Source organism: Anolis carolinensis, unplaced genomic scaffold (genome assembly GCF_035594765.1).
Source record: "Anolis carolinensis isolate JA03-04 unplaced genomic scaffold, rAnoCar3.1.pri scaffold_10, whole genome shotgun sequence".
NCBI lineage: Eukaryota > Metazoa > Chordata > Lepidosauria > Squamata > Dactyloidae > Anolis > Anolis carolinensis.
The window spans coordinates 12,697,981-12,723,800 of NW_026943821.1; the positions used below are offsets into that span (position 1 = coordinate 12,697,981).

Sequence of the window (25,820 nt, forward strand, 5' to 3'; positions counted from 1 at the left end):
ATGGCTATCATGTCTCCTCTCAGCCTTCTCTTTTGCAGGCTAAACATGCCCAGCTCTTTAAGCCGCTCCTCATAGGGCTTGTTCTCCAGACCCTTAATCATTTTAGTCGCCCTCCTCTGGACGCTTTCCAGCTTGTCAACATCTCCCTTCAACTGTGGTGCCCAAAATTGGACACAGTATTCCAGGTGTGGTCTGACCAAGGCAGAATAGAGGGGGAGCATAACTTCCCTGGATCTAGACGCTATTCCCCTATTGATGCAGGCCAGAATCCCATTGGCTTTTTTAGCAGCCGCATCACATTGTTGGCTCATCACATTGTTGGCTCAGCGCTGGCTTCCTTGAAGACAGCGCTGCACAAGGGAGTAACCAAAACCAGTCGAAGTTCCAAAAAGCCATTGCAAAGTGTCCAAACCAGCGTCGTCTCCAAAGTGTTTACACCAGCCGCAGTCAAGTCAATCCAAAGGCCAGGAAGGGAGAAAGCTGCATCCACGGTAAGCCAATCCAAACGTCACCCAGGTCACCAAACAGAGCCGAAGTCGCCAGTCCAAAAGTCCAAGAAGGGAGAAGACACACTCACAATAAGCCAGTCCAAGTCGAAGAATCACAGGAACCAGGAATGCCAAGCTGTAGAGCCCGGACCCAAAACCCAACAGGAAACAGGCAGCGACAAACCTTTTTTGACACACTTGTGTTTATTTTCACTGAAGAAAGCAGAAAATCCTACAGGTCAGCTTGCATTGGAGAGATTGACATGGAAGTGAAAAGGAGGCACAGCTGAATGTTGGAATGGGTCCGGTCTTTTACACAGAGAGAAAGATCTTCAACACCAGGAGCCAAAAGATGTTTGCCATGGAGCAACTGGTTGAATGAAATCCCTTAGAATGTCCTAGCTTACATTCTGCATTTAGAAGAGTTGTGTAACGGCTCCAAATCGGAGACTGACCCACAGCTAGTAAACCACAGACAGACTTAGTTGTGCAGCCCTTAGCAGTAACGTACAAGTGGGATTCTAGAAGAAAAGATGTGTGGGTTAGAGGAATCATGGCAGTTACTGTTCCTCCCAAGAAGTCCATATTGGGACTCCCCTTCAAATAGATGTGCTGCTAAGGAATAGAGTTTTGCAATAATAATAATAATAATAATAATAATAATAATAATAATAATAATAGTAGCAACAACAACAACAACAACAACTTTATTTTTGTATCCCGCCCCATCTCCCTGAGGGGACTCGGGGCGGCTCACAGGGGACCAGGCCCAACAATATACAATAAAATACAACACTATAAAATACAACAATTTTGTATAACCCTATACCCTGTTCGGAAGGCCGATCAGGGTATAGGGTTACAGCCTGTGCTGGATGGGGTCACACTCCCCCTGAAAGCTCAGGTGCGCAGTCTGGGGGTGATCCTAGACCCATCGTTGAGCCTGGAGCCCCAGGTCTCAGTGGTGGCTAGGGGAGCCTTTGCACAGTTAAAACTTGTGCGCCAGCTGCGACCTTATCTTGGGAAGCCGGACTTGGCCACGGTGGTCCACGCTCTTGTTACATCCAGTTTAGACTACTGCAACGCACTCTATGTGGGGCTGCCTGTGAAGACTGTTCGGAAGCTTCAATTAGTCCAACGGGAGGCTGCCAGGTTAATATCTGGAGCGGCGTACAAGGAGCGTACTACTCCTCTGTTACGCCAGCTCCACTGGCTGCCATTTAGCTACCGAGCACAATTCAAGGTGCTGGCCTTAGCCTATAAAGCTCTAAACGGTTCCGGCCCAGCTTATCTGTCCGAACGTGTCTCCCGCTATGACCCACCTTGAAGCTTAAGATCGTCAGGTGAGACCCTGCTCGCAGTCCCATCAGCCTCACAGGTGTGGCTGGCGGGGATGAGAGACAGGGCCTTTTCAGTAGTGGCTCCCCCGCCTATGGAATGCTCTCCCCAGTCAAGTCAGGCAGGCTCCCTCCCTCCTGTCTTTCTGAAAGAGAACAAAAACGTGGTTATGGGGCCAGGAATTTGAGCATGAGTAGCAGCAAAAATGAGATATGAATATATGAACTCCTGACAGACCCCACCTGGACATGGTGTATATTAAATGTATATTTAAATGTATAATTATGTATATTTTTAATGTATATTCTTAATTTTATTGTAATTTTTAATCTCGATGGATTTTTAAATTTGATGAAAACTGTTTTTGATGTGTATGTTTATATTGTAAGCCGCCCTGAGTCCCCTGATGAGTGAGAAGGGCGGAGTAGAAGTGATGTAATAAATAAATAAAATACTAACAATCACAACAAATTAATATATCAAACTCTACAACACATCACAAAATAAAAGCATGGCCAGTGAACAGAGGTGATTCAAGGCACTTCAAGCCTCAGTCTTGGAGGAGAGGAAACAATTATAATTGTGCAATGTATTAGGAGAACTAATGGCAAACTTCCATGATAAAGTGCAGAAGACTCAGTAAACTGTTCATCTCAGTCAAAGGTGGCTAGAAAAAAACAGGTTTTCAACTCTTTTCTGATGGCGTCAGTGTAGGGGCTAATCTGATTTATCTAGGGAGAGAGTTCTAGAGCCGTGGGGCCACAACCAAAAAAGCCCTCTCTCTCGTCCCCCCAATCGGGTTTGAGACAAAGGTGGGAATGAGAGAAGAGCCTCCCCGGTAGATCGTAGAGTTCATGCAGGTTTGTAATAGCAGATGCGATCACAAAGATAGGCTGGACCTGAGCAAGACCTATAGCCTCTCAACGTGAACCCAACAACACAGACTCACCAAGAACAGACTGTTTTCATGATGCTTCCAGTGACTGTTTAAACCAACTTTGTCTTGCTACAGTACAGTCAGATGATACTCTGGAAAAAATCCAGAAATCAGGGCCAGTCCAACAATGGAGGCCGCTTCGGGCGCACGTCAAGGGGGGGCGCTGTCGAGGCTTCCTCTCGCACTCCTCGGCCCACTCGCGCCTCTCTCGCACTCGACCCACTCGCGGCCTTCTCACACTCAGCTCAATTGCGCCCCTCTCGCACTCGGCCCACTCACGCCTCTCTCGCACTCGGCCCACTCACGCCTGTCTCTCACTCGACCCACTCACGCCTCTTTCGCACTCAGCCCTCTCGCCCTTGCAGCCCTCTTGCCCCTGAACAAGACCTGAGGCCAGGCCTCTAGGCCTGCTGCCCCACCTGCACCTTTCCTGGATTCCTCCCGCGACGCCCGGCAGCCCTCCGTGGCTGGAAGGAGCTCCTCAGATGCTCGGAGCTCCGGCAGGTCGAGCAGGCCTGCGCCCCTGCCATGCACCTCCTTGGGGACCCTCTCAGCTGTGAAGACGGGGCAGGTAGGAGCCCGTCCCTGTCCCCAGCATTTCGCCAGGCATGTCTCCAGCCCAGGCCTGGGCCAACTTGGCAACTGAGGGGGGAAATGGAGGGGCCTGAGGCTGGGTTGCTGCAGGTTTTTCAGTTGCCTGGCCATGTTCCAGAAGCTGGAACATGTGGGCCTACTCCTAGGATTTATAATTTCCTAAGGCCCCTTCTTCACAGCCATAGAAGACAGATTATCAAGGCAGATAATCCACATTTTCTGCTTTGAACCCGATTATATGCATCCACACAGCCATATAATCCAGTTCAAAGCAGATAGTCTGGATTTTATATGGCAGGGTATGAGTTCTTCTACATAACCATATAATTGAGATTATGAAGGCAGATAATCCAGGTCATATGCACTGAACCGGATTATATGCATCCACACAGCCATATAATCCAGTTCAGAGCAGATAGTCTGGATTTTATATGGCAGGGTATGGGTTCTTCTACATAACCATATAATTGAGATTATGAAGGCAGATAATCCAGGTCATATGCACTGAACCGGATTATATGCATCCACACAGCCATATAATCCAGTTCAGAGCAGATAGTCTGGATTTTATATGACAGGGTATGGGTTCTTCTACATAACCATATAGTTGAGATTATGAAGGCAGATAATCCAGGTCATATGCGTTGAACCGGATTATATGCATCCACACAGCCATATAATCCAGTTCAAAGCAGATAGTCTGGATTTTATATGGCAGGGTATGGGTTCTTCTACATAACCGTATAATTGAGATTACGAAGGCAGATAATCCAGGTCATATGCACTGAACCGGATTATATGCATCCACACAGCCATATAATCCAGTTCAGAGCAGATAGTCTGGATTTTATATGGCAGGGTATGGGTTCTTCTACATAATCATATAATTGAGATTATGAAGGCAGATAATCCAGGTCATATGCACTGAACCGGATTATATGCATCCACACAGCCATATAATCCAGTTCAGAGCAGATAGTCTGGATTTTATATGGCAGGGTATGGGTTCTTCTACATAACCATATAATTGAGATTATGAAGGCAGATAATCCAGGTCATATGCATTGAACCGGATTATATGCATCCACACAGCTATATAATCCAGTTCAGAGCAGATAGTCTGGATTTTATATGGCAGGGTATGGGTTCTTCTACATAACCATATAATTGAGATTATGAAGGCAGATAATCCAGGCCGGCATGACTGCATGGAGCGCCATTACCTTCCCGCCGGAAGTGGTACCTATTGATCTACTCACATTGGCATGTTTTCGAACTGCTAGGTTGGCAAAAGCTGGAGCTAACAGCGGGCGCTCACTTCGCTCCCGGGATTTGAACCTGGGACCTTTCTATCTGCAAGTTCAGCAGCTCAGTGCTTTAACACACTTCGCTACCGGGGCTCCTTTTTGTTTTGTGTATTTTATGGAAATATGTTTCCATATGTATATTTTACGGAGTGTTTTTAAATTATTATGTGTTCTAGCAATGTTGTCAACCGTCTTGAGCAGGTAAGAAATAAAATTATCATTATCGTTATCATTATTGAGTTACTGTGCATTTTCTGGGCTGTCTGGCCATGCTCCAGAAGCATTCTCTCCTGACATTTCACCCACATCTATGGCAGGCATCCTCAGAGGTTGTGAGGTCTGTTGGAAATTAGGCAAGTGGGGTTTATATATCTGTGGAATGATGTCCAGAGTGGGATAAAGAACTCTTTGAGGCAAGTGTGAATGTTGCAGTTGGCCACCTTGATTAGCATTGAATGTCCCTCACATATTCAAAGCCTGGCTGCTTCCTGCCTGAGGGAATCTTTGTTGGGTGGTGTTAGCTGACCCTGATTGTTTCATGTCTGGAATTCCCCTGTTTTTGAGTGTTCTTTTTTTACTGTCCTGATTTTATTTATTTATTTATTTATTTATTTATTTTCCATACTTGTGTCCCGCCCTTCTCACCCTGAAGAGGACTCAGGGTAGCCTCACAACTGCCAACAATTCGATATCCGATTGGTTTGGGGGGGGGGGGGGGCGCCAAAATTCTGTTCGCTTACACTTGAAAATTACCTTGGGCTGGCCCTGCCAGAAATGCAAATAGTTAAACTGAGTTCTGTGCTTTTCCCAGCAAACTCTGCTTTCTCCCTTCATTGCCAGCCTTTTTTAATGGTGAGAGGCCATTAATTTACAGAGGAAAGGCAAGGCACTAAGGCAGCCTTTTTGGCTTTGCTTTCAGTTTTGCTTCTTTGCATTGAATATGAAACTGACTTTGGGAGCCTTCAGAGATTTACAAAACTAAAAAAAAATGGGGTAAGTTTTTATTCTTAAATTTTTGGTGTGGACCACGCCTACATAATTGATATCAACTCGTAAGTATGAATTTAGCAAATTTGATACGACTTACGAGGACAAACAAAAATGCACACCTCTATTAATCATGGAAACTGTGACTCAGTGCTTACAACACGTAAAGTAACCCAATGTTTTATCCTCAAAATAGGTTAGTATATTTTAAAACTCCAACATTATACCCGGCTAATTTGCTCAGTGCAGTCCAGCCTCTAGGTAGATTTAGCTGTAGTTTCATGGAAATGAATGTTGGGAATTAGGAAGCAGCATGTTGGATAAAAACAAAGTTCTATGTAGTCCTAGTTCACACAGCAGTGAGTGAGTCAGCTTTGGGAAGCTCGCCTGAAGCAAATGAATACAAAGTTCTCTCCTGAATGTTCTCACACACACAAATATACAAGGTATACAGTCTTTGGTACTGGCTAAATAAGAACTTCATCAGACAGAGCTGGAAAAAGCAGGGGAAATTGTCTTCTTGCATGAGATTCCATCTTTAACGAAGATGAATTTATTTACCCTAATCACACAGGATTGCCTCCTCCTCCTCCTCAACCATCCACTTAGAGGAGACCCAAGGCGCCGTTCTTAAGACTGACACTACTTCTGGACTACTTGATCTTCCCCCTTTCAATCACATTACTCTAGAAGAGACTGAAGGGCACCGTTCTTAAGAATGCCCATTACTCTATGTCATTGAAACAATTCAACATGGGCAAATCCTACAGATCTCATCCCACGTGTTTTTAAGTGCTTTCTCCCGTTTCCAGACGCATCAGGAGCTCAGAAGACGATTTCCACTTCACTGACAGATGACAGCCAGAAGTCTGTCTGAGTCATATGATGGGCTTCATGGTACTTCATCTATGAACTGTTTTAGAAGTGTGTGGAAAGGGATGGAACATACATGCAATGAAGTCCTAAGGGTGCAGCTACACTGTAGCATTAATACAATTTAACATCACTTTAATTGACATGGCTCAATACTGTGGAATCATAGGAACTGTAGTTTTGCAAGGTTTTTATCCTTCACAATCAAAGAGTGCTAGTACCTTAGTAAACTGCAAATCCCAGGATTCGATAGCATTGCATCCTGGCAGTTAAAGTGCTATTAAACTATGTTAATTGTTCAATGTGGATTCACCACAGAGTCATAGCTATAGTTCCTTCCTCCTTAAGTATCACAATGCCTTTCTGAAGCCCTCACTACATCTGGCATTGGTGAATTTGATTGTTTGTAGGTTTGGTTCTCTAAAGATCTGTAGATCCTCCAGCATGATATTGTCTTGAATTCAACATTATCCCTTTTTACACATGTACAAGCTCTAGTTCCAGAAATATATTTCTAACATATATTTTAGTAATATAATGCAGGTTGAGTATCCCTTGACCAAAATGCCTGGGATCAGAACCATTTTGGATATTAGATTTTTCATATATGTATGTGATGTCTCAGGGACCTTTGGCCCATGACCCCGCAGCCATCATAGATCAAACTGAAGAGGATTTGGGCTTTTTTCCATCTCGGCAAGATTCTGTTCCTTTCCAGATGTCTCCTGTTGACATTTTCGTGCCAGAGCCAATTAGAGACGCCCTTGAAACAGAGCCTGTTTCTCTGGAAAGCTTGGTGTTTGATAGGAAGGCTTTTCTCAAAACACATCGCTCCCAAAAGCAGTTTTTAAGGCGAAGTGCGAGATTAGCGGAGAGAGAAGATTGTGACTAAACCGTTTCCCTTGGGAAGTTTTGGGGAGGCAGGCATCTGGTACAATGTTGAAACAGCTCCGTTTCTCTGGGAAGATTTGGGGAGTTAAACACCTGTTTGGGGGGAGCTCTTGAACTTCCATAAAAGTTCTGCACTGAGCTTTCCCTATCGCGGTGTCAACGTGACTATTCATAGAAGAACATCGTCTCTTGTTCCTGAGCTTCCAAGCGGCCCTCCAGTGCACTTACTCACGAGTAGACCGGGAGTTGCGTTCCACTCCTTGTCAAGTTTGGACTGCGTTTCAGATCCACCACGAAATACCTTGCCTAGCCTTGAATCCTTGTTCTGGTCTTTACTTCAAGAATCTCCCTGTGAAACCTTGCTCTTTCCCCACTCAAACTTCCAAGAAGTTTGAGTGTGTTTCGGTTATTTGGAATATAGACTTTGGATTCTAATACTGGACACATAACTTCATTTTATTGGACTAATTTTGATCTTCTTTAAAAGGTCAACTCCTGGACTATATACTCTGCTTATTTTTGTTTAGAACTATTATTGCTTTAATAAAGATATTAGATTGTTTATTGGCCTCAGTGTTGGTTTCCAGTGTTCGTGCTGCTTAGGGTGTTACAATGTACATAATGAGATGTCTAAATATGAAATTCATTTATGTTTCATAAAGGCCTGAAGGTAATTTCATGCACAATACTTTCAGTAGTTTTGGGCATGAAACAAAGTTTGTATACATTTAACCATCAGAACACAAAAGTGTCACTATCACAACCTAGAGAAGAATCGCATTCCTTGTCGGGTCAAGATTTCTTGGAATTTTGTCTTGCAGACATGCTATTGCAACCTGATACTGAAAGTCTCTCTCCCAAAATCTTTCTTCTTTCAGCGTCCTCCATTGCTAGTGTTGCCAAAAAAAATCCAATTAAACCAATACCAAAAAAACATTGGCTGGATTTGGTTCTAATAAAAATATTTTATAAAAGGAGAGTCTTTGTCAGAGGTTTTGTTAACTGAAGTGGGCCTGTATATTATGGGTACCCAATGCCTACAATCCCCCTTGTCTTTTGTTTTTGGCAACTTTGATCCTACACACTTTTTGTTACATTTGATCTGGGACCTACCGTTATATAGACGAGATTGCATTTGAAAGCAGTATATATTATTTCCCTTGCAATCCACCATCTTTCCATGACATTTCGGTCCATAAGAAAAGCATGAAAGACAGTGTTTTCCTTTGTGTTCAGTCGGTATCTTTGGTACTGAAAAGCAAAAGAAATCAGGATTAGCATTAAATTCTGTCCTGACCGTGGTCTTCTGGAATGGGCAAGAGTGCATTCACAGTTATCGCTGGTGCACTAACTGTGCCATTCCTAGAGTTTTCCAGTCTGTGCCATAGTCCCATCCCATCTGGATTACTATAATATAGTCAATATGAAGTTGCCTTTGAAATGTTTTGTAGTGTCTCCACATTTGCTGAGATTAGGGATGCAGAGTCCATGCAAAAGTGGTAAAAATGCGAATTTAACACTCTTTTTTAACATTCTCTAGTCATTCAAGATGTTGGCATAGAATCATGCTGGAGGACGTACAAATGCTTACAGAAATGTAATCTCTAAGCATTTGTAGGTCTTCCAACATAATTCTAAAACTGTACTTGAAGATCTATACATTCCTAGAGAAATGTTTTCTCTAGTCACTTGTAAATCTTCCATCATGATTCTGTGGTCAAAAGGAAGCTGACCAGAGATGCATGCTGGATATATATATATATATATATATATATATATATATATATATATATATAAAAAAGCTGTGCCCGGCCACGCGTTGCTGTGGCGAAGTATGGTGGTATGGGAAATAAAAGTATGGAGGAATTGGTGGTAGTTAAGGTAAAGGGTAAATGTTTTCCCCTGACATTAAGACCAGTCATGTCTGACTCTAGGGGTTGGTGCTCATCTCCATTTTTAAACCGAAGAGCCGGCGTTGTCCGTAGACTCCTCCAAGTTCATGTGGGATGACTGCATGGAGCGGCGTTACCTTCCCGCCGGAGCAATACCTATTGATGCACTCACATTTGCATGTTTTTGAACTTCTGGGTTGGCAGAAGCTGGGGCTAACAGTGGGGGCTCTCTCCGCTCCCCCAATTCAAACCTGCGGCCTTTCGGTCCAGAAGTTCAGCAGCTCAGCGCTTTAACATGCTGCGCCATCAGGGGATATTATTTCCTAAAGGTTGTGAATATACAATATTTCTGATTGTTTGTTTGTTTGTTTTTTGTCTGTTGGAGGCAAGTATGAATGCTGCAATTAGGAAAAATGATTAGGATGTAATGGCCTTGCAGATTTAAAGCCTGGCTGTTTCCTCTGAGAGAATTTTTTGTTGGGAGGTGTTAGCTGGCCCTGATTGTTTCCTGTCTGAAATTCCCTTGTTTTCAGAGTGGTGTTGTTTGCGATATTTTATGTGCTTCTACTGTCTGTGGCCCTGAGAAAACAGAGGATTTGCCAGACTTTGATGATGGGAATGCTTTGTTGGGAGGTGTTAGCTGGCCCTGATTGTTTCCTGTGTGGAATTCCCCTGTTTTCAGAGTGTTGTTCTTTATTTAGTGCTCTGATTTTAGAGGTTGTATTGTTCTGTTTTATTATACCACATTAATTTTATATATTCTGATTTTAGTGTTTTTGAATACTTGGAGCCAGATTGTATTCATTTTCACGGTTGACCGCAACACAATAATAATAATAATAATAATAATAATAATAATAATAATAATAATGATGATGATGATGATGATGATGATAGTAATAATAATGACTGGTAATACACAGTGCTTCACTCCCTTCTCAGCTTCCTTTCTGGAAGAATCCTTTCCTGGGAGGTGTTAGCTGGCCCTGATTATTTCCTTTGTGGAATTTCCAATCTTCCTGCTTTCAGACCGTTGGTCTTTATTTACTGTCCTGGTTTTAGAGATTATATTGTTCTGCATTATTCTATCCCAGTAATTATTTCATATTAAAGTAGAATCTCACTTATCCAATATTCGCTTATACAATGTTCTGGATTATCCAACGCAGTCTGCCTTTTCGTAATCAATGTTTTTGTAGTCGGTGTTTTAAATTCATTGTGATATTTTAGTGGTAAATTTGTAAATACAGTACAGTAGAGTCTCACTTATCCAACATAAATGGGCCGGCAGAATGTTGGATAAGTGAATATGTTGGATAATAAGGAGGCATTAAGGAAAAGCCTATTAAACATCAAATTAGGTTATGATTTTCCAAATGAAGCACCAAAACATCATGTTAGACAACAAATTTGGCAGAAAAAGTAGTTCAATGCTCAGTAATGTTATGTAGTCATTACTGTATTTATGAATTTAGCACCAAAATATCACGATATATTGAAAACATTGACTACAAAAATGCGTTGGATAATCCAGAACGTTGGATAAGCGAGTGTTGGATAAGTGAGACTCTACTGTAATTACTACATAACATTACTGCACATGGAACTACTTTTTCCGTCAAATTTGTTGTATAATATGATGTTTTGGTGCTTAATTTGTATAACGATCACCTAATTTGATGTTTAATCAGCTTTTCCTGAATCCCTTCTTATTATCCAACATATTCACTTATCCCGCCGGCCTGTTTATGTTCTATAAGTGAGAGTCTACTGTATATTGATAATCTTAAATTATCTGCTTAGAACTGGATTATATGAGGCCCCTTCTTCACAGCTGTATAGAATGCACACTGAAGTGGATTATATGGCAGTGTGGAGTCAAGATAATCCAGTGCAAAGCAGATAATATAAGATTATAAATGGGTTATATAGCTGTGTAGAAGGGCCTTGAGTCTACACTGCCATATAATCCAGTGCAAATTAGATAACCTGTGGAAGAAGCCTAAGTGAGGCCTAAATCAGCCTGTCCCCTAACTGAACCCTGGCTGTCCTTTGGCTGAGTTGGTTGCTAGGCGACCAAGTGGGCAGAGATTAGCCCTCTAAACTGGCAGCAATTGGATAAAAACAATTATTGCTCTCCCTCTAATTAGGACTTTATTTTTCTTTTCTTTTTGTTCTATCAACCCTGAGGCATGGGTGATGGGTTGTGTTGTCAAATTTCGAGGTTGGGAGGCCTGTACTTTTGTTGTTTTGTGGGTTGCCGTGATGCCATCACTCTTTTATATATATAGATATATCCACACATACTAGCTTGGGTACCCGGTTTTGTCTGAGTTATTTGAAAAAGTAAATTTTAAATTGTACAAAATGCATAAGGTTGTGGGTGAACTACAACTCACATCATGCCATGTTAACCCTGAGAAATTCCATCAGTACTTGAAGTTTGTTATGTTGGATAAGTTTGCTCTAGATAGATGCATCATTGGCAGGATTCAGTGTGCTCTCTGGCTGTAGGGTAAACTACAACTCCCACTATGGTGAGCCAGTCCCCTCAAACCCCTCCAGGTTGAGTCAGTCATGGGGGTTCTGTGTGCCATGTTTGGTCCGGGTCCATCATCGGTGGAGGTCACAGTTTCTCTGTTTGTTGTTGAACTACAACCCCCAGGAAGGTCAGTTCCCCCCAAACTCCTCCAGTAATCAAATTTTAGCATATCAGGTATGTGTGCCAAATTTGGTCCAGATCCATCGGTGTTTGGGTTCACAGGGCTCTTTTGGATGTAGGTGAACTACAACTCCCCAAAATCAAGGTGAATTTTCCCCAAAGACCTCCAGTATGTTTTGTTGTTTATGGGGGTTCTGTATGCCAAGTTTGGTCCAAGTCCATAGTTGGTGGAGTTCAGAGTACTCTTAGTTTTTATTTGAACTATACATCCCAGTATCCCGACAACTCCTATAAATCATGGTGAATTCTCCCCAAACTTCTCCAGTGTGTTCAGTTGCTGTGTGCCATAGAAAAGAATAGGAAAGGGTTAAAGGAGAGGTAGTGGGCAGGGTCATGCAAATTCCACACCAATGGAGAGAGTAAGGAACACTGAGATGTCTGTGGTGGAGAAAAAACAGGAAATCTAGAATGAAATTGTCCCCATATGAAAGCCTTCACTTATGTGGTCGGCAGTATGGTGCTTGTGGAGGATGTTGACGGGGCTCTTGGACATGCTCCCTTTAACCTGTAATGTAATTGGAGGGAGGGACATTGGTGTCTCTTGAATAGTGGGAGCTATAGTTATTTGCGGAAGTGGGACACACATACAACTTCTTGCGTGTGCGCGTGCGCGCACACACACACACATATATGTATATATTCCAGTTGCTGCCACTAGTTTCCCCAACTCCCTTTCAAGGGAAGCTAGATCCCAGCAGATATAGACCCTCTACCACTTGTCTAGATAATTAGTACCTTAGCACCAAGACATTCTTTCTAATGTTCAATGAAAATTTATCCACCTATATCTTAAAAGCATTAGTCTTGCTCCTATTTCTGGAGCAGCATTGAAGAAATCTGCATCATGCTCTCGATGACAAATCTTTAGATATTTAACAATCTGAAGAAAATTGGGTAGAGGAGGTGAAGAAATAGTGGGTGAAAGAATTGAAGAAAAAGAAAAACAATAACATGTACCTACATTCAGGAATGTCATCTGGGCATTTGTCCCCTGTACAACAAAGTACATGTTCCAAGTAGTAATTATCTTTCCCCAAATAAATTTCAATGGTGGTAGACCCACAGATGTTCGAGCTTTCACAGCCTTTCTCTGTGGTAATCCATGTAGTTACTTCATCTACAGAGGAAAATGGAAAACATTTGTGCAGTGAGTAGCAAACTGCCTGATGTTATAGTCTGCTATTCCATACCAGTCACATTGTCATAAATAATGGATCCATATCGGGTTATGCACGTTCAATAATTGCACCTGTCTTCAATAGCACAGGGTGCTTCCAGACAGGCATGTATCCTGTGAACATTCACATTTAAGAAACGCAAATGTTCCTGGGTGCCTGTCCACACACAACCAGAAGGCCCGTACTTTCTGGCATGGGTGTCCAGATGTCACCTTCCAGGAGAACACCCGGACACTGTTATCCCCTCCCCAAAAGCCCCCCCAAATCCCTTTTAAAGGTTTTTAAAAACTTACCAGGCCTCCATTACACTGTTCCTGCAGCTCTCCTGGCACGTCGCAATGATGCACCAGGAGAGTGGAGGGGGGGCAATTTTCCTCCTCACACCCCTCCGCTCTCTTGGCACATCATTGCTACACTCCAGGAGAGCTACAGGACCACTGTAGTGGAGGCCTGGTAAGTTTTTTAAAAAATCTTTTTTTTAAGAGGAGCCCCTGGTGGCGTAGTTGTCAGGGTATTGTGAATTGTGTGAAATGTTAAAATCAATCTAGGCTGTTAGAAATGCCTTCTGTGTTAGTCTCGGCAGGCATTTCAGTAACTATGGAGTTAATAAGAACCTGCTTTGATTGATGTATCACAGGACTAATGGGGTCAAGTTTGTTTGACCGGGACTTCCTTCTTGGTCTGTGGAATGCAGGGGAGTGTCGTCTGTTAGTGTGTGTTCAGCTTGAGCATTCTCTGGAGATGGACTATGAATGCTATGCTCTGTAGCCGAGGAGACACAGCCATGTGTCCGGGATTTCTTGTAAATAACTGTAACTGTGAATAGTTATGTAAATAAAGTTCAACAACAGTTGGATTTTCAACTAACCCTTCGCCTCATCACCGCTGACAGTCGGTTATGGGCCCAGGCCTCTCCGCTTCTCGCTGCGCAGTGTCACGCCCGAGGCAACGGAGCACCAAGAACCAAACACGGAGGCCAATAACTATCTAATATCTTTATTAAGGAAATATATAAGAATAATAAAAACAAGTAGAAAATGCAGTCCAGAAGCAGACCTATCAAATGAGGTCAAATATAGTCCAGAAATGTTTTGTCCAATAAATGATATTAGAGTTCAAAGTTAAATCCAAAACCAAAACACACACTATTGCCAAGCAATAGTGTGGGGAAATGTCCAGGGTCTTTCAGGGTCCAAGGTAAAAACCACAACAAGGTTGAGAACAAAACTTGATTCTTGCAGCAAGGTCCGTGGCTAGGAACAAGGCAAGGCAATTCTTGAATACTTGGAAAGACAAGGCAATTCTTGAATACTTGGAAAGACAAGGCAGTTCTTGAATACTTGGATTGGCAAGGCAAGGAAGCTGGGGTTGCGGACTTTGCGAAGTCCGCACTAGGCTGGAACACGAAATCACTCCTGAAGCTGCTCTGTTGACTCCGCACGGAACCTACCGTGCCAGGCACCTATATCTGGGTCTCGTTTTCCCGCCAAGCAGGTGTCCAGCGTTCCCTTTCCCTAGAGAACAGGAAACGAAACCCAGCTTTCTCCAGATGTGAGACTCCCTAGATTTTCCCAAGGGAAGCATGGCAAATCAGCTGCAATTCTCAGACTCCTGCGAATCTGCTCCCTTTCTCCCCTGCCCACAGTATAGGACTGTCTCCTGGCAAAAGGAGGCGAGGATTGCTCAAGGTTATTTTTAAATTGCCTCTTGGGCAAAAACATCAACATCAGGCATCTGGAAAAATTCCGGCTCTTGCTGAGCCGGCGAAAACCCCATGTTTTCATCTTCATCAGCCACGATGGCACTGGGAGCAGGACTACAAGGTCCATGAGGCATCACACGCAGTGAGTGGAGATGTTGATGGCTGGTGTGTTTTCAACAACTGTGCGGCCGAGAGGGGGAATTCAGAGATGGAGGGGACCCAGTGAAAGCTCCAGTGAAGCTGCAGGGAGAAGATTGTGACTGCCTGAGTCTGCGCTTGTGTGAGTAGCAGTACGGCTTAATCTCGGAGACCGAGAGTCACGGAGGCAGCTGATTCACCGGGAGTTTGGGGTGTCGTTGTTGCTTTTTGATGGCAGAGATGGCTGGGAAAAGCTTCATTTCCAGCATGGAAAAGCTGTCTGATGATAATTATGCTTCGTGGTCAGTAATGATGCGACCTCTGCTGGCAACAGAGGATCTAGAAAGTACCCTAGATGGAACTGACCAGAATGTACAGCACAGGAGGAAAGCCAAAGCATATTTGGTACTGTGCCTTCAACCAAACCAACTTGTCCATGTGAGGAATGACACTCCTGAGGAGATTTGGCAAGCTTTGAGAGATGTCCATCAGAGGAAGACTTGCATGTCTAAGATCATTTGGACTAAAAGACTGTATTCAGCAAAGCTTATTCAGGGCCAGAATGTCAGAAAGCATTTGGACAATTTAAAGCAAATATTGGTTGGAGCAGAAGAAAGGGGCCTGCAATATATAGAGGCACAGAAGTGTTATTTGGTGCTTTGCAGTTTGTCCGAGGATTGGGACTTTCTGGTACATTCTTTTCAGAATGTGAGAGTCCAGGACTTAAAATTGGATTCAGTTTGTGGAAGAATCCTAGAAGCAGTGGACCGAAGGCCTTTTGAAATGGCCCAGAAGCAGACGATGGCGCAGTGCGACCAGGAGGTGGCACAAGTGGCCGGCTTTGGTCCAGATGGTGTTCCTGGGAATCATGACGAAGCTGCAGTTCTCCAGGTCAAAACACGGCAATGTTTTGTCTGTAACCGGCCAGGGCATTTTGCCAGGAATTGCCCAAACAACAAGGCCAGAAGTTCTCGTGGAAACAGGGGGGCAAGAAGTTTTTCAAAAACAACAAAGCCCCAGGTGTTTATGGCTGCAGCGAATGGAAGGATTACCGAAAAGAACAAGTGGTATTTGGACTCAGGTTGTACACACCATGTTGTTACTAATATTAAACTTTTGAAAAACATAAGGGATGTGACAGGAACAGCAGTGACTTTGGCTGATGGAACTGAGAGAAAGTTTAACAAATGTGGCACTGTTTTCATCTCTTGTTTGAATGTAGATTGGGAAAATGTACTTTACATCCCAGAATTAAGTTCTAATCTGTTAAGTGTGGCTACCTTAACTGAGAATATAGAGTGGTTTTTAGTGGAATCTATTGCTATATTCAGAGAGATGGCCGGGTAGTGGCCAAAGGTGTTAAAAAGAACAAAATGTACATGTTATTTGACAAGAACAATTTTCCAGATGGGGCACAAGTTCATTGTGTGAAGCAGAAGATCATACATGACAGGTGTATCCATCATCTTCACAGAGTGATGGGTCATGCACGTGTAGAGGTGCTCAGGAAGACTTTAGAGATATGCACAGATTTTGAGTGTGCGAAATGTGAAAATTTGTTAGACTGTGCAGTTTGTTCAGAGATGGCAATTGAATCAAATGAACTCCCTAGAAGATCTGGAATCAAGGTAAAGGAAATGTTTGAAATGGTTCATCTACATTTGACAGAATATGATGTGAAAAGCCAGAGAGGTTCTCAATTTTCTTTGCTGTTAGTTGACAGACACACAAGATTTGGTTATATTTACTTCCTTAAAGATTTGAAGGAAGCAGTCACAAAGGTGTCTAAGTGGATAGACATGATTGAAAGGGTCTATGAACAGCATGTAGGTCAAATAATTTTTGACAAAGGAATTAATGTGTGTAATGAAGAGATGAAGACAATGTTGAGTGAAAGGAATATAGGATTTAAAAATGTAAAATCATTTAAACCATTTGAAGAAGGTGTGGCTCAAAATAGGATGAAGCAAATTCTTCACATGAATGAGTGTTTGATCAGAGATTCCAAAAGCTCAACTAAGAATTGGCCAAAGTGTTCACACACAAGTAATTATATTTTGAACAGGTTATGGGATGAGGAATTGGATGACATCCCATTTCGGAAAATGTACAAAAAACCCCAAATCTCGGATATCTGAAAATATATGCTCAAAATGCTAAAGTATTAATTCCAGCCAACCAGAGGAAAAAGGGTGAGCCTAAGTGGAGAAGAATGCAGTTCTTAGGCTACTACCAAGACAAGCTAAAGTTTCACAGTGGTCTTGGGAGGCTTATTTACTCAAAGAAGGCGTACTTTGAGAAGGATGAAGGCTGGGACAGGTTGCATTTGAATAAGGAGATTTTGTATAATAACAATTCCACTAAGGAAGCGGAGGTACAGAAAGCTTCAGGTGGAGGGAATTGTATTGCAGAAAGAGGTGTGAAACAAACCATTAAAGAGGAAATAGTTTCTCCAGAGAAACCTGGGGAAGTACAGACTCCCCAGAAGGGTCAGAAGAGAGGGGGTAAAAGGAGAAAGTCACCTAGACATGAGAGTGAGGAACAGGTGACAGAAAAGAGTGAACACAGTGAAGACGTGTCTCTTCTCAAGTCCGAGAATGAATCAGATGATTGGTGGTCACCAACATGTCAATTGGCACAAGTGTTGCCAAAACGCCAGAAGTGGTAAAAAGAGTGTGACTGTTTTATTTGTCTGAACGGAAAATGAAGAATGTGTATATGTTCAGAAAGAGTTAATCATTTTTTGAGAATCATTGGTGTGGAAAAATCAATATGTAATAGAGATAGAGAGTGAGAGAAAGAACTCTCTAGATTTTTGGGTGAAGTATGATTGTGAGATGACTTGGATTTAAGAGAAACTGAAATCCATGAATAAGCCAGCAATGAGTTGAAATATAGCCTGGCAGCATTAAGTGAATCAATGTGGCACAATGAATCAAGTTTTTCAAAGGTTGGGAAAACTATTGATTAATGAAGTGAAACAAAAGTGTTTTGTGATACATTGCTAGCATCGATTGTGTTAATAAAGATGCGAGAAGAGTGTTGATATATTGTAATCAATGCAATTTACATGTGATTGATAGAGACTGTATGTATACATGTGTTATCTTGTAGAAGTTCAAGAGAGAGTTTAATCAAATGTGTAGAGTGTTTAAGTATGTAGATTATTGATTTAAACATTTCGGAGGGGAATTGTCAGGGTATTGTGAATTGTGTGAAATGTTAAAATCAATCTAGGCTGTTAGAAATGCCTTCTGTGTTAGTCTCGGCAAGGCATTTGTCAAGAGTCAGACGCCAATTAGCGAACAAAAATAGAGTTTATTCAGCAGATAAGCCAAAAAGTAATGTTAACACAGAAAAAACCTTGAAACACTTCACTATCAGTGCTTCAAGAGCAGTTCAAACAAAAATATAATTCAGCAACACAAGCAGGTAAAAACAAAGCTAAACAAACTTAGTGCAAACTGCACTTTCTGAGTCCAAGCCCTGCCAGCCGGCTCTGTAGTTTTCAAAGGAACAGTTCCCAAAAGAAAACACCAAATTGGTCAGGAAACAAACAAACAAACTAAGAATGCAGTAGACTGCTTCCACAATGTGGATAAAGCCGAAGGCTCCAAAAGGATGGAGAAAAGACGTCGTCCGGGATTCCAAGGTCAGGTCAGGAGATAACAGCGGTGTCCAAAGAGCAAGCCAGGAGTCAAAAGCCAATAGTAGTCATCAATCACAGGGCGAAGGCAGTAGCAAGGTCAAATTCCGATCCAAGGTCTGAAGAGGGTGCAGTCATCCAAAACAGGTCCACGATAAGACACAGCGAGAGCCAAGCTAGGTGATAACAGCAGATTCAAATCATAGTCCAAGTCCAGTCTTCATGGAAACACAGAGATCCCAATGGCGCCTCAGCAACACCTTGCCACACGCAAAGTGCAGTGGCCAAACATTCCCATATTATTCCCCTTCCTCCTGGGTGACCAAACACTCACACCCAAACACCAGGTGTCCCAAATCTACTCAGAGTCTGAGCTCCACACAGCTAGAGCTCGTGGATCTGGAGTACCTAGCAATTCGTCGGAGTCCCAATCATCCTGCCCACACTTAGCCCCATGAACACTTAAAGAACCATCCTCCCTTCTCCAAGCATCCCAATTGGGATCAGCTCCTGCAGAAACCCCAGGTTCAGAAGTATCCATAGACCCCAAATCCCCAGACATCTCCGGTGGCTGTGCCCATTCAGTGCCCGTTTCCCCAGCCACCACCTGTTCCTCAGCATCGATCTCCCCATCTGAATCTTCCTCAGAAGATCCCCCATATAGCTCTCTAAGTCGCTTCCTGCGCAACTCCTCCAGTGAACCCTCATCACGAGGGTTTTTCTTCCTCTTCGAATTCCATCCCCATCAACCATAATCCCCGAAGGCGCAGTCACAACAGCATTTCAGTAACTATGGAGTTAATAAGAACCTGCTTTGATTGATGTATCACAGGACCAATGGGGTCAAGTTTGTTTGACTGGGACTTCCTTCTTGGTCTGTGGAATGCAGGGGAGTGTCGTATGTTAGTGTGTGTTCGGCTTCAGCATTCGCTGGAGATGGACTATGAATGCTATGCTCTGTAGCCGAGAAGACACAGCCATGTGTCCGGGATTTCTTGTAAATAACTGTAACTGTAAATAGTTATGTAAATAAAGTTCAACAACAGTTGGATTTTCGACTAACCCTTCGCCTCATCACCGCTGACAGTAGTGGGTTAAAGCTTTGTGACTTGAAGGCTGCCAGGTTCAAATCCAACCCGGGGAGAGCATGGATGAGCTCCCTCTATCAACTCCAGCTCCATGTGGGGACATGAGAGAAGCCTCCCACAAGGATGGTAAAAACATCAAAACATCTGGGCATCCCCTGGGCAACGTCCTTGCAGACGGCCAATTCTCTCACACTAGAAGCAACTAGTAGTTTCTCAAGTCGCTCCTGACACGAAAAAAACCCTTTTAAAGGGGGTTTGGGGGGCTTTTGGGGAGGGGATAGGTGTTCTTGTGGTTTTCCGGCTAATTTAGTCCAGACAGCGGAAGTAGTGGGTTTGTCCCGCGCCTTCCTGGAAGGTGCAGAATAAACCCACTAACAAATTAATTCGCCACAAACCAGGGTTTTCCTGTTTTGTGGTGAATTAATTCATGTTTTCTGAAGACGTGGTTCAGATAGCTCCCTTTTTGTTGTGGGAAGTCCTGCATTAAAGGGGCTATCTGGATGGGCCCACAATTGCACTGATTCACCATTCCATGGTCCCGCACTTATATTTTTACAACACTCATCGAATGACGGAATCATAGAGTTAGAAGAGACCACGTGGGCCATTCAGTCCAATCCCCTGTCGTGCAGGAAAAGTATAATCAAAGCACACCCAACAGATCGCTATCCAGTCTCTGTTTAAAAGTCTCCAAAGAAGGAGCTTCCACCTCACTGATTTTTTAAACTATTGCAGTTTCTTAATTTTTTAAATTTAATTCCATCGTTAGAAACAAAGAAGGAAAATATATGTATAAAATAAAAAACAGCCTGTCTGGGAAAAGAGAGGATGATAATCCTGTCCTCTGACATCAGGTTACTGCTAGTATGCAGCATAGGATCAGGAGGAACCCACTGAGTATGAACCCTTGTGTATTTAGCCCATTTTTGTGGGGCTGAATTAGTCTTCCACAACTTTATATGGTTTAGTTTGGCTTAGTAAGCTCTATAACATCAGTAGTAACAGGGCAGGTAAGTGCATTTGCATTTAGCCAGTACAAATGGTTGAGAAATTGATGCAGTTTGGTTTTGCTTAAGAAGTAAAAATTTCACATTTCTTCAGAAATCGCTAGCAGTTGTAAGTCAAACTGACCAATCTATTCATCTCCAGCAATAAACTTCCCTGATACTTACCCAGACTACTTGCGGAGTAAGTCATGGCACAGGTATCTTTCTTAACAGGGCACATTTGCTTAGGGCCAGTGCACACGGAATTCATGTAATTGCAAACCTCACACTCAAGAGGAACATATATGGCGTTATCTGGAATGGAGAAAAACGGGGGAGAAAAAAGAATGATTGTAGTTCCCTACAGATGCAACTTCTTCACCTTCTTAGCCACTTGGAGGCCTCACTTCTACATTGCCTCAGCATCATGAAAATATCCACATGCTGACCTATGCTATGTTGAGCCCGACTTCCTGTTAAGCACCACAGATGGTTCACATAGCCATACTTTGCTTCAGGCCCCTTCCACACAGCTGAATAAAACCCCACATTTCCTGCTTTGAACTGGAATATATGGCAGTATGGACCCAGATCGCCCAATTGAAAGCAGATATTGTGGGATTTTCTACCTTGATATTCTGGGCTATATGGCTGTGTGGAAGGCCCTCAGAGTGAGCAGGAAGGCTCCGAGAAGCATCTGGCTATGTCTTTGTTGCCAGGTGCAAAATGATCACAGAAGCAATGAGATCCTTGGAGGACCTCAGTGGATCTCAGCACTTTTGCAATAATTTCACATCTGGCTATGAGGATCTAGCCCGATGTTCTCTGAGGTTTCCTGCTTGCTGTGAAGCACATAATGGCCATGTGATGCATATTTAGAGACTTCTCAGTAAAGGAGGGGCGGCTTGGGGTGATGCAGAGTGGGCGAGGGAATACAAAGCCATACGGTGTCTGAATTCCAGTCTCAATTTATAATGATCGACCACTTCCTCCTTACCTATTCTTAAGACAACAAAAAAGATGAAGAACCTAAGCACAGGCTGCGTGGTGAGACAAATCCGGAAGACCTCTCTCCACATTGGGCTGAATTCTTTTGGTCAAAGGGCCTGCAAAAATATCAGAAAGAAGCATTGCATCAAAGAACAACTTTCTACAATGTTCTTGAGACCATTTTTAAAAACGACAGTTTTCCTCCACATTTGTGGTTTTTGGCTCTTGTGGGTTTGGTTATTCACAGATCGGATTTAAATCTCTATGTTCTCCAGTGTGCATCTGTGATGGAGGACCTAACGATTTGAAATTAAGAAATAACTACATTTTTGTACAAAGCCTAATGTTTTCACAGAAGAGTATTAGCCCTAATTGCATGAAAGTCAAATTGACTACAATGATGTAGCGTTTTTTCTTCTTAGAAGCTGTTTCACTGTTTAGTTTTAACATTTCACTTCGCCATCAATTCCTCTTGTAACCTTGATGTGAGATTTTCTTTTTCAGCATTCCTGTTTGATGCCATAAAGAGTAGAGGCTGCCCTTCTGTTGAACTAATGCTTCTCAAAGTTCTAGAAAAACCTGGGCATTCTTAGAATGGCAGATGAGATCTCCATTAACAAGAACAATGAACAGTAGACAGGTTCCAGCTAAAGATAGTGTGGCCATTATGGCAGAATTTCCCGCTATTAGACAGTAAACAGCAAACAAAACCAGTTTGGTTGGGCTCTGTGATGGAAAGCAAGGGGCAACTCAAGAGGGTGTCCAACCAGAACCTAACTGTCAGTACATATTGAGATGGAGCTTTTGTTTTTCATGTCAGTCCATTTCTGGTAAGAATTAATCAAAATGCATAATTGCTTCATATTCGGGATAGGAAGAACTTGATTTTTTTAAAAAAAAATATGAGGTACACTAAAACTGATTGATTTCTTTGTCCAAACTCAAACTCTTGGAGGCTGAGCTTTGAATCTGTGTTTATTCAACTATGTTAGTGTAGAAGCTTGCAGAAGCATTTCTTTGTTTTGAAGAGGCAGCACATCTTTAAAACCCATGTGGCAGGTGGGTACAACATGGCCATGTGCCAAAAGAATTTGGAAACAACTGTCAGTTGCATTTCTACAGATCAGAAGAAAGTCATTTTAGTGTGTTGCCTTATAAATATTTCTTTTTTTCCACAATGAACAAATAAATATAATCCAAATACTATTCACTACTTTGGCTATTGAATTTTAATGCCTAAATGTATGTTTTACTCATATTGTACTTGTTTATTTATTTATTTATTTACAGTATTTATATTCCGCCCTTCTCACCCCGAAGGTGACTCAGGGCGGATCACATTGTATACATATAAGGCAAACATTCAATGCCATACACATAGAACAAAGACAGAGACAGAGACGCAGAGGCAATTTAACCTTCTCCTGAGGGGATGTTCGATTCTGGCCACAGGGGGAGCAGCTGCTTCATCATCCACTGCGACGGCACTTCATGATTTTTATGGAGTCGTAAATTAGTTAAATTAGCCTCCCCACTTTATAAGTGGTACCTTAATTTCCTACTTGATAGATGCAACTATCTTTCGGGATAGAAGAAGGCCATGATAGATTCTGCTATGATGAAATCTCTATTTTTCAAAAAACAAACAAACAAAGGAAATGAAGTAGAATGAATCAAGTAAAAAATAACACATAAACACATCTATACCCATAGTGTTAGAAATGATCCTCAGTCCAACAGAGTTTCCCATTTCTGGTATACAGTGTCCCCTCACTTGTCGCGGGGGTTACGTTCCAGGACCACCCGTGATAAGTGAAAATCCTCGAAGTAGGGATGCTAGGCTTTTCCTTAGGAAGGAAGTAGAAAGAGGGAGGGAAGGAAGGAAGGTAGGAAGGAAGGGAAGAAAGAGGCAGGGAAACATGGCACCCTCTCCTCCTCCTCCCACTGCCGTTTGGGCTCCTTCTTCGCCCCGCCACCCGCACCTGACTGAGATAATGCCACTATAAATCATAATTTTTTATGATTTATAATATTATTTTAGTGAACATTAAAAATCGCAAAACAGCAAGTCCGCAAAAAGCGAATCGCGAAGTAGTGAGGGAACACTGTATTGTGAATGTTCTTTCTCCAGGGTGTCTTATGTATCAAACTGCCTGAGGCCTACAGCAATTGTGAGAAATATTGGATTTAAACCTGCCCCCATCCAAATCATAATCCAGCCCCTCTTGAGAATACCAAGTCTGTACAGTGCTGTGATTACAAAGTGGAGTTACTGAAAATATGAAATCGGAATAGAAAACTGGCTCAGGTGTATGCTTTCCATACAATACCGCCACAGTAATGTGTCTAGTAACAGGAAAAATGAAAAGGTGTCTTTAAAATAAATTTAGAAATGGAAATATAAGAAAAAAAGTGCAGCCTGTGAACCTTGCCATAATCCTAAAAATGGTCCTCAGATCTGTCACAACTGACCACCCCTGGTCTTTACAATGAGTGAACAATGGGTAGCCATGAGCAATGGGAAGGAATCATCATAGGTGATCACTCATGATAAGTATGGTTGTTTTCCAAATATATATTCTTGGCAATGGGTTGGAATGACTGAGCCCTTATCCACTGCCTATGGACTACTCCATAGCTAGGAACTTCCAGGATTCACAGTCCTGCTTCTGTCATGACTTGCCAATCACCATAGGATTTTTTAGTTTTGATTTGTTTGAAAGATGGCTGTGCATGAATTTGTTTTATGTATGGGGACTGCTGCACAGCAACCAACAGACAATCTTCAGAGAAAGAGGTTCTAATCCAATGGCATGGATAACATATTTATTTATTTCTGTATTTATTTATTTACTTTGTTTATATCCCGCCCTCTCTCCATCATTGAGGGATTCAAAGCGGCTCACATATCAATCCCATTCAACATAAATCGCATCATATTCTAAATAGATATCAATAAATGCATATAAAATTCATATAACTAATCTAAAAACAATAATACATGATAACACAACCCCTATAATTAAGGATAAAAACCACCACTTTCCCATTGTCATATTCCATATCCTTTGCACTTGAACTAACTTAACCATTGTCTTCCTCAAAGGCTTCCTTCCAAAGGAAAGTTTTTATTTGTTTCCTGAAGGATAACAGGCACAGAGCCATTCTGATGTTCTTTGGTAGGGAGCTCCAGAGCCAAGGGGCCACCATCGAGAAGGCCCTCTCTCGTTCCCACCAACCACACCTGAGACGGAGGTGGGACTGAGAGTAGGGCTTCTCCAGCTGATCGTAGGGCTCGGGCAGGCTCATATTGGGAGATGCAGTCAGATAGATAGGTTGGGCCTTAGCAGGGGGGGTTGTTCACTCCCTGTACGCAGGGAGATCTGGCTGCAGATCTTTGGACCAGTTGAAGCTTCTGAACAGTCTTCAAGGGCAGCCTTATGTAAAGCACATTATAGCAATCCTGTCTGAATGTGACAAGTGCATGGGCCACCAAGGCCAGATCTGACTTCGCAAGGTACGGGCGCAGTTGGCACAAAAGTTTTAGTTGTGCGAAGGCTCCCCTGGCCACCAACAACAACTGAGATTCCAGGGTCAGTGATGAGTCCAGGAGAACACCCAAACTGCAAACCTGCATCTTCAGGGGAGTGTAACCCCATCTAACACAAACTGTAACCCTATACCCTGATCGGTCTTATGATTGACAAGGAGGACCTCTGTCTTGTCAGGATTCAGTTTCAGTTTGTTCACCCTCACACTGCACCTTATTCCTCTGTTTTGTTTGTTTTGTTTTGTTTTGTTTTTTTCTTCTTCTGTGATTCATATGTTATTTGAGTAATTATACTGCTTCTGTTTATGTGACTGTCTTGGTCAATTGTTATGTGGTTTTGTTTTGTTTTGGGGTTTTTTTCTGTATTTTTATAGCGTTTTATTGTACAATGTTTTATGCTGATTTTATATTGGAAACCGCCCCAAGTCCCTTTTGGGAGAGAGGGCGGTATACAAATAAACTTTTACTTACTACTTACTTACTTACTGCACCAGGCACTGGTTTAGAGTCGGA

The 25,820-nt window shown here is 42.5% G+C and overlaps 1 protein-coding gene across 2 annotated transcripts; it reads right to left on the minus strand.

The window, feature by feature from the left end:
- Nucleotides 1-383: 383 nt before the first annotated feature.
- LOC134293769 (phospholipase A2 inhibitor and Ly6/PLAUR domain-containing protein-like) lies at nucleotides 384-22,309 on the minus strand. Of its 2 annotated transcripts, XM_062962376.1 has the most exons (7): nucleotides 22,237-22,309; nucleotides 21,765-21,873; nucleotides 20,954-21,082; nucleotides 12,991-13,146; nucleotides 8,529-8,666; nucleotides 1,811-1,971; nucleotides 384-1,009 (listed from the first exon to the last, which is right to left on the minus strand). In XM_062962376.1, the coding sequence occupies exons 2-6, from the start codon at nucleotides 21,844-21,846 to the stop codon at nucleotides 1,919-1,921; spliced, it is 558 nt and encodes a 185-aa protein (XP_062818446.1). In that variant the 5' UTR covers nucleotides 21,847-21,873; nucleotides 22,237-22,309; the 3' UTR covers nucleotides 384-1,009; nucleotides 1,811-1,918. The 2 variants fall into 2 exon arrangements, with proteins under 2 accessions (XP_062818446.1, XP_062818447.1); XM_062962377.1 differs by lacking the exon at nucleotides 22,237-22,309 and having other exon boundaries at nucleotides 21,765-22,217.
- Between the last annotated feature and the right edge of the window lie 3,511 nt (nucleotides 22,310-25,820).